This window comes from Cucurbita maxima, unplaced genomic scaffold (assembly GCF_002738345.1).
Source record: "Cucurbita maxima cultivar Rimu unplaced genomic scaffold, Cmax_1.0 Cma_Scf00039, whole genome shotgun sequence".
Lineage (NCBI taxonomy): Eukaryota > Viridiplantae > Streptophyta > Magnoliopsida > Cucurbitales > Cucurbitaceae > Cucurbita > Cucurbita maxima.
Genome location: NW_019272055.1, coordinates 602,630 through 612,028, shown reverse-complemented (window position 1 = coordinate 612,028; position 9,399 = coordinate 602,630). Strand labels below are relative to the sequence as shown.

General features: G+C 35.6%; 1 protein-coding gene across 4 annotated transcripts in view; it reads left to right on the top strand.

Moving 5' to 3' along the window:
• LOC111469296 (syndetin-like) overlaps nt 1-9,399 on the top strand; it is a 49,606-nt gene that overhangs the window by 8,790 nt on the left and 31,417 nt on the right. For 2 of the 4 annotated variants that reach the window (XR_002714847.1, XM_023114516.1), the window contains exons 2-3: nt 1,665-1,832; nt 2,526-2,600. Coding sequence is in view for 1 of the 4 variants with exons in the window: in XM_023114516.1 (XP_022970284.1) it covers nt 1,665-1,832; nt 2,526-2,600 (243 nt within the window). In the remaining 3 variants the exon portion in view is untranslated. Of the gene's footprint in view, nt 1-1,664; nt 1,833-2,525; nt 2,601-7,623; nt 7,696-7,815; nt 8,299-9,399 lie in introns of those variants that run through there. The other 2 variants (XM_023114517.1, XM_023114518.1) reach the window with 2 other exon arrangements.

The window sequence follows — 9,399 nt, the reverse complement described above, 5'->3', positions numbered from 1 at the left end:
AATTTTCTAAATTCATTTATTTCAAAATTTTAATATAATAGTAATATAATATAATAATAATAAAAAGTTATGTGAGTAACGGTAAAATGTAATTCAAAATTTATTATAAATATAATAATATAATAATAATAAAAATGATGTGAGTAACTACCAAAATTTTAAAATATAATAATATAATAATATAATATAGTAATAATAAAATTCGATGTGAGTAACGGTTATATTCAAATTTATATTTGTAAAAATAATTTTATTTAGAAATGTAATAATAAGAAAAACTCCACCATGTGTTACTCTTCCAATATTATAAATGTCATACTTTGATATATTTTGATTTGTCCATCATTTTGATTTTGTTGCCACATCATCACGTCGGGTATGTTGTCTCGACTCTAATTTCTTCGTTTTAGCTCTGATTTGAGTAATTGAAAAGTTGTTGTAATCGTTATTCCCGACCTTATACTGTGGACAATTCAAAAAACTGAAAATAGTTAATAATTAAAAGTAGGTTTGTTATCATCAAAACATCAATAATTAATTCATTGAAATTAATTAATGTGAGATCAAGGGCCAATAAGCCAACATGTTTTCCTGATCTTATACCTTCAACGGTGCGTTTTATGTAAAAAGAATGAGGAATCTTGAGAATATACATTCTCTGCTTAAGAAGCGGAAGGCACACTTATGGATGCATTTGATCTATGCGGATGGAGGGTACCAAAGGTTTTCTGGAGACAGAGAATAAGAATACAATGCTTTGTTGGCTCTTACTACTTTTTACTAGGTTGGAGTCGCTTTGATGAGGTGTTCGGTTTTTGTTTTACTAGCTTTCAGAGTTGCAGAGAGATGATTGATGATCTCCTTCTCCATNTTTTTGCGAGAAAGGTCTTTTTTTTTTTTTTTTTTTTTTTTTTTTTTTTTTTTTTTTTTTTTTTTTTGTGGTAGTTTGGGGTGTGTGCTATTTTGTGGAGTTTTTAAGAGCAAGAGAAATTGTAGAATCGTTAGGGGTCGGGAGAGGCCTTCAGGTGATGTTCGGTCTTTGGTCATATTCTATATTCTCTTTGGGCTTTAGTGTTAAAACCTTTTTGTAATTACACTCTTAGTCTTATTGTACTTGATTAGATCCCTTTTGAGCAGGTTAGCTCCTTTTTGTGAGCTTTATTTTTGTATGCCTCACTAAAAAAAGGTTTTATTTGGAAAAGTGAAATTCTCCTCTTTTCTAAATAAACGTGAGCTTGAAGTATATGAAATCTTGCCACATTAGAAGCTTCAAATGCATACTCGGTTGGCTGATAAGGAAGCTTGGATTTTGAAAGAATGTAGAAAATTTTGGGAAGATGAAAGGTCTTCAAGGCATTGCATTTATGAAGTAGGTAAAGAGTTTGGAGCCTTTCATGTAAGAATCTGGTTATTAATTCGCCTTTTGGGTAATAAGAATTTTCTTTCCCATACTATTTGATGAGGTTAGGTTAAAAGCAGTTGTTCAATCAGTCAATGGCAGCATAAAAGTCTTGGCTTCAAATTTATTTTGTTAAATCCTATTTCCTCCTTGCTTTTGGTGTGTTTCTCATTAAAAGAGAAGCAAATATCTTTTTGCATTTTTGTTCGTCTGAAAGAAATGATTGGCTGGGAGTTCAATCATTTGTTTGTCACCTTATTGACAGGTTCCGGCACGTGCTGTGGCTGCGGCAGCTGTTGCTCGTGCACTTGCAGTATTGCCTCCTCACCAGAGATTTGGTCTCTCATCTAGCTCGGAAGAACTGAGCTCAATATATGGCAGTAGAATTCATGGTCAAGAAGTAGAGGACCTAGAGGATGTTTTCTATGAAGAGGTGCTACTTGCTATTGTTACTATCATTTACTTGGATCATTCATTTGCAGGCACGATACTCGTAAATACCGTGTTACATTTTTAAAATCCTAAAGCCTCTTATTAATTCACCCTACATATTTTATATTAAATTATAAATTAGTCCATGAACTTTAAGATATTTCTGAAAATGTCTAATAGGTCCTTGTAATTTCAATTCTGTCAATAGGGACTTGAACTCAAAATTTGTCAAATGGGACCCTATACGTACAATTTTGTGTTCTTTATCTTTTTTTATATCCATTGTGACTGAAATTTCATTTTGTGTCAGTAGGTCTGTATCATTTTTAAAAATTCATAGCTCTTTAAACCCGATATAAAAAAGCTTAGAATGTTATTGGACATAAAATTTAAATTTATATCTAATAGATCAAAATGTCCAACAGACCTATTAGACACATAGTTGGAAGTTTATGGACACATTAGAACCGAACCTCAAAGTTCAAGGACTAAACTTGTAATTTAATTGTGAAATTCTCTTGTTTTTACATGAGTGAAAATTTAAATATATATTATTCTTTGACTTTCTATCTTTTGCTGCATTCTGATTTGCACTTGGAGCTTTGTAAGATTCTTTCGTCTACTTGTGCCGCCTATATTTTAACGGGCGGTAAAGAGTGTTGAATTAATTCTTAGTTCTTAATTCTTACTGCAGGACTTTGATCCGGTTAGGCATATATTAGAGCATGTTCCCTCAGAAGAAAGTGATCTGGAATATTTGGAGAAACAGGTAGTTTTTTAGTTACTCAATATAACACTACAAGTGTACGTGGTATCTGCCTCATTTCATATAAGCCATATATCATTTGTTCTAATTGTACCTGCACTAGGTTTCTTCGTTCTAGATATATGGGTAATTCACTAATAAAGCTGTGGTGGTACTGTCACAGCTTTATTTTATGAGGGATTATGATATAAATGCTACTTCAGTACTCCAAAAAATTCAACCACCTAGCTGGTAATTAATTTAGGGTGAGAATGCTTTTCTCTAGACAAAATTTGGTCTTCAAATAAAAATTACGTATAAATCTCCATTTTTCATTATAGATTTATGTAAAAAGCCGTTCATCCATGTCCAATACGCCTTATCATGCATCAAGGGTCGATGGAGAAATTAGTATGAAAATGATTCTTTTAAGTGCTACACATGTCCTTCCATGAATTGTGAGCAAAAAGAATCTTTGAAACTACCAAGAGCTTATTGTTGCAATAAGGTATCTTGCTCGTATTTCTCATCTACATTAGTGAAGTGCATAAACCTTTTAAAATAGAGAACTAACTACTTCTCTAGAGAATAGGTAACAATAAAAAATATAGAAAAGTTGATTAACAAATAACCTTATTTAATGACATTATAAGGCTATTTCTTCAGCACCCCCCAGGGAAGAAATATCCTCCATTCTTAGATACTATATCATGAAACATTATCCGGTGAAGTTCTTTTGTTAGCACATCTTTTTGTTGAAGCCATAAGGGCACAGACCTCATGCATACTATCCCAGCTTCTCCTTAATAAAATGTGGATTGATGTTTACCTACTTTGTCCTATCATGTTCGATAGGATTATGAACAATATTGATGACTGATTTGTTGTCGCAGCACAAGTTTATCAGGTCTTCTCTCTTAATCGGTAAGTTATTAAGGATTATCTTCAATCAAAGAGCTTACACAACGTTTGTGCAATAGCTCCAAGCTTTGATTCATCAAATGATCAAGCTACCACTTTTTGCTTTTTGCTCCTCCATGTTACCACATTACCTCTGATAAAAGTACAATACCCTTATTAGATCTTCGGTCCACTATTGGTCTAGCATAGTCAATGTTGATGAAAGCTTCCATTACAAGGAAATTATTCCGTTTGAACAAAATTCCTTTTCTTGAAGTTCCTTTCAGGAAATGTAACACCTTATAGGTTTATTGAAGGTGTTCCTGTGGATCATGCATAAATTAGCTAATTACATTTATTGAGTATGCTATGTCTGGTCGAATGTTAGTTAGATAGATAAGCCTCCTCACTAGTCTATGATACATCTCTTTGTTCACAGTAGGTTATTCTTTTGACTCTCCCAAGGTTTGATGTGAATCCATTGGCATTGTTGCAAGTTTACATCTGCTTGTCCATGTTTCCATCAACAAATCCATTAAATATTTCTTTTATGATAAGAAAATGTCTTGAGGTGAGTACGTTACTTCAATGCTGAAAAAGTACCATTGAAGGAATGATCTTAATTGAAGGAATATTTGAGTAATTCCTATCCTTAATTTAAGAAATATTTGCGTATTCCCACGTGGTATTCTTATCTAGAGCATACATTTCTTCTTTCATAGCATCGTGCCATTTTCTTTTAAATAAATCTTCGTAAACTGTGTTAGGTATAATAATTGAATTTAGACTAACAATGGTAAACGGTATAAGGAAGGGTTGTTTTGTGCATTCTCTAGTGGGTTTTTAGAGAGTTAGAAGTTTATCATCTATTCGTACCTATTTTGCATCTTCATTTTGAGTCGAGTCGGATGTTTGGACTTGTATCATTTCTGAAATGGCTTTCTTTCTAGCGTATACCTGAGAGAACAATGGATCTGACAGTGGAGGTTGAATTGATGGTTCAATTGATGACATTACGACAGTAGGAGTGGGCCCGTGATTGGAACCAGTTGTAGTTGTGGACTCATGATTGGAACCAATAGTAGGTGTGGACTCATGATTGGGATTGGTAGTAGAAGTGAACTCAATAATTGATCCTATGTGCTAGTTATTTAGTGTGTCCAGCGGTTCAACTATTTCCCATGGTCTCTCTTAAATCACTACATTCTCCTCCTGAATGAAGGCCTTAGAGAAGAACAAATTATGCTTGGTGAACATCAATTGAGGTGTAAGACTTTCTAGCGGTAGGGTTGTAACATTTGTACCCGTTTGTGGTTGAAGAATACCTTAAAAAGACACATTTTATTTCTCTCGATCACTACATTCTCCTCCTGAATGAAGGCCTTAGAGAAGAACAAATTATGCTCGGTGAACATCAATTGAGGTGTAAGACTTTCTAGCGGTAGGGTTGTAACATTTGTACCCATTTGTGGTTGAAGAATACCTTAAAAAGACACATTTTATTTCTCTCGAATCGAGTTTGCCTCTTTGAGTGTTATGTATTTGAGTTTTGTGTACATGAACAAAGATTTGCCCAAATATGCTGGTTGGGAGGCTATTTAATGTTCAAAAGTGAGGATGAAGCGAGTCGAGGACTTCTATTGAACGTAGATTATTCAGGTGACGTAGGAGACGATTAATCATGTGAGTTGTAGCAAGGACTTACCTCTTCCCTGTTAGTCTTTGACATGTTTCCGTGAAGAAGTAAGACTCAGATAGTGTTTAAAAGGTGTCCATTTTTCCTCTCGGTCACTCACCTGATTAATCAATCGTCAATTAACATGAGAAACTAACAAGCATTGGAAATATTTGAAACAGTTGAGGATCTCCATATATCACTATGAATCAAATGAAAAGGAGTAGAATTTTTATTTTGACCAATGTGAAAAGATACATGTGTATGTTTGACAAATTCACATGTATCACAATGAAAATCAGAAACTTGAAATCCTTGAAACAAATTTGAAAACATAATTTTCAAGACTCTAAATGAGGGACGATCCATGCGAAAATGATGCAACTAAATCACATCTTTATTGCATGAACTAAGAATTGACACAGGTGCATGACTTATTGTTCTCTCAAGTACTCGCAAGTAGTATAGGCCATTCAGTTCCTTGGCAAGTTCAATCGTCCATCACAATACCTGGTCCTGAAAACACAACATGAAGAGGAGAAAATAACACTACAATTGCAGTCATAGGCTTCAGTGTGAGTGTTTGAAAGATGAATATGTTGCTTATTCCTACAATGATGGCATGGGTACCATTTTCCATTGTAATTTTTCGATTTCATAGGCATGGTTTATACGTTTTAAAACATTATGAGTGAGAGGTCATGTGATCAGTTGCACCGGCATATGTAATCCAAGAGTTAGCCTGACTTATCTCTAAAAGGTTTATCCAAAAGGTGAATGAAGAGTTATCTGAGATTGTCAAGGAACTGGAACTTGATGACTTTATTGCACGAACTAATTCGGGTGCACGACTTATTGTTCTCTCAAGTAATTGCAAGTAGTACAGGCCATTCAATTCCCTAACAAGTTGAATCGTCCATCGCAAGACCAAATCCTGAAATCACAACACGACGAGGCGAAAATAATACTACAGTGGTAGTCATGGGTAAGCTTTGGTATGGAAATGAGACTGTCAGATAGTTTTGGAACATGTAGGACGTGTTTTAGTGTAAGGATTTGAAAGATGAATACGTCACTTATTCCTGCAATGGTGGCACTGATTCCATTTGCTACTGTAATTTTTCGATTACTCAGACATGGTTTATAGATTTTAGAACATTGTGAGTAAGAGGTCATGGAATCAGTTGCACTGGAGTACATAGTCGAAGAGTTAGCATGTCTTATCTCTAAAGGATTTATTGAAAAAGTGAATAAAGACTTACTTGAGATTGTCAAGGCATTGAAACTTGATGGCTATATTGTACGAACTAAATTAGGTGCACGACTTATTGTTCTCTCAAGTAATTGCAAGTAGTATAGGCCATTCAATTCCTTAGCAAGTTCAATCGTTCATCACAAGACCTGGTCCTGAAAACACAACACGATGAGGAGAACATAACACTACAGTGTAGTCATGAGTAAGCTTTTGTATGGAAATGAAACTGTTAGATAGTTTTGAAACATGTAGGACGTGTTTTAGTGTAAGAGTTTGAAAGAGGAATATGTTGCTTATTCCTGCAACGGTGGCACTGGTTCCATTTGACACTGTAATTTTTCGATTACTCAAATATGGTTTTGTACGTTTTTAAACATTGTGAGCAAGAGGTCATGTGATCAGTTGCATCGGAGTATATAATCCAAGAGTTAACCTGACTTGTTGAGAGAGTCTAAGAACATCTTCAATCTCTCAATTTCTTCATTATCAAACCACTATTATCCACAATTGGTGGCTTACGTTCTAAGTTGGACTCCATTGTGTTGTAAGCTCATGCTTTAGCATCTCTCCCTTGTTTTCCCAACCACGATGCGGGCCTCCTTGATTTCACACGGTTGGGAGGCTTTCCATTCAACTTTTAACTCGCCTTCATATGTCGTGGTTTCTCACGGGGAGTACACCATAAGTTGTCTTTGTTATTCTTTCTTTGGTTGTTTCTTCCATGGTTTCTTTCTCTCTATAAGAAAGACCGATGCATTTAAACTGGGGTTGCTTGTCAAACATAAATCTCCATTGGCTCTCTTTTGTTTGAATAAAGGAAACTGTTTCTTCTAGGGATCATGTTTCCTCTTATCCGATGATTGGCCAAACTCGTTATTGAGACTTCCTAAAAATCCTAGACACTATTTGCTTCAACAAATTTGTTTAGGATTATGACATTTGTAGTGCAATTCATCTTGAATACCCAATAATAATCGAGTTTCTGCCATAATGTTTGCAAGATATTGGTATATTCTGTGATAGTTTTGTCTCTTGCGTCATGGCTCCAGTCATGATCTTGATTTCATAGATGTGAGTAGCATCTCGAGCTTTGGTTTTGTGCAATGAATGAAATCCAATATGACTTGTCTGTAAAAACATATATGTACCACTGATGGATGGTTCTAGAGAATCATAGAGCCATGACTTTATCATGGAGTCTTCCTCGTCCTATGTAGTAAATTCTGGATTCGTCTTCGCTGGTCTTGATCCTGTCCAATGAGATGTCGAAGTTTTCTCTTTTCCTTATGGTACGTCTGCACAATTTGAGACTATTTGAGGAAGTTTGTTTTTTATTTATTTTTTTTTATTTTTGTTGAGTCGGTATGATAATCAGATGGGTTAAAGGTCACCTTTCTTCTGGGTTGTAGGATCTTCCTCTGCTGATGATGTGATTCTTTGGACATGGAGTTTTAGGCAGAGAGATGAAACTGGCCTGGAAGCTCTTTAGGAGCAAAGCAAACAAAGCTTTATCCAAGTGTGGGTTGATGGGAGCTCTTAGTGGGCTGGATCCAAATCCTAGCGGTGAACAGACTAGAAAAACGGAAACTCGTGGGATCCTTGTGGGCTCTGGATTTGAGAACCTGCAGACCCTCAACTGAACAAAAACATTGGATAAAGCTTGCTGGGGCTGCGGATCCAAAATCCTTGCTAGGCTGGATGCGGTGAACAAGGGGCAGGATCCTCCACTGCAAAAAATCTTGCTGGGTCTTCTTTGCTGGGCTGGATTGACAAGGGCCTTCCTATTTGGGCTGGATGCGGTGAACAAGCTGGCGCTATGTGTGGCTAGCTTGTAACCTAGGTGGGAGGCACGAAAGTGATGAAAAGGTGACGATAGGGGGGAAAAAAACAAGGTGACTTGCTGTTATGATTTGTAGAGTTAGTTTTTTTTCCCTTTTTCTTTCTTCATGATTTGCTTGGTCACGGTTACAACAATTATGAAAGCTCCGAATGAAATTTGGTCATAGGATTTACAACTATGAAGATTTTATCGATTGAGGTAGGATTTGGTTCTAATCAGATTTTTGAGAAATTAAATACTTTGATACCATGCTGCAAGTTAAGACATCTTCCTCTTATTTTCTCATCTACGTTAGTGAAGTACATAGACCTTTTATAATAGAGAAAAACTAACTAATTTTCTAGAGAATAGGTAACAATTCAGAAAAATATAAAAGTTGGCTAACTAATTTCCTTATTTAATGGCATTACACCAATATTCTTATAATCAAGGCTATTTCTTCTACACATAAAATTCATTGACAAGACATCATTTTCCATTCAGAAACCAAAATCAAAAGACCCTACGTCTAAAAATTGATGGTTGGATTGAGGCATACCCTTCTTTAACTGAACCATCTTTGCGTAACTTAATGATAACAGCTTAACATGGATCAGTTTTGGTTTGGAGGAAGGACAAACCAAGAGAGTTTGAGGTCAAAATGAAGCATCTATCAAGTTTTTCCCACATTTCGGCAGTCTCTCAACATTTTCCAGGAGATAAGCCAACTTTTCTTGGCTTGATCAGAAAAACAGGCAGAAGTTTTCTTCCAGCAAAAGAAGGCCAAATGACACAATGTATAAACATGTTATGGAGATAACTCGACTTGGCTAAACAAGACGTCCCATTCTCGTCTATATATTGATTAAAATGCAAAAAATGCATGAGAAGATGAAGAAGCTTGACCAGAGAACATTCAAACCAACGAATATGAGATTCAAATTGAGGAAGCACTCTCTTAATTCAAATCCTCGTTAAAGAACTTGCCATCTTCAAACCAAATACCGAAAAAAAAAAATTACGAACACAACAACTCCTTGATTCCATTATAATAAATAGGCGCGAACACTTAAATCATATGAATTTGAAAGTGAAGTTCACTCTGGCGATGGAAGGAGACTTGAACTGAAAAGAGAGGGGGAGAGAGGAGAGAGCATTGGGGGGGGGGGGGGGC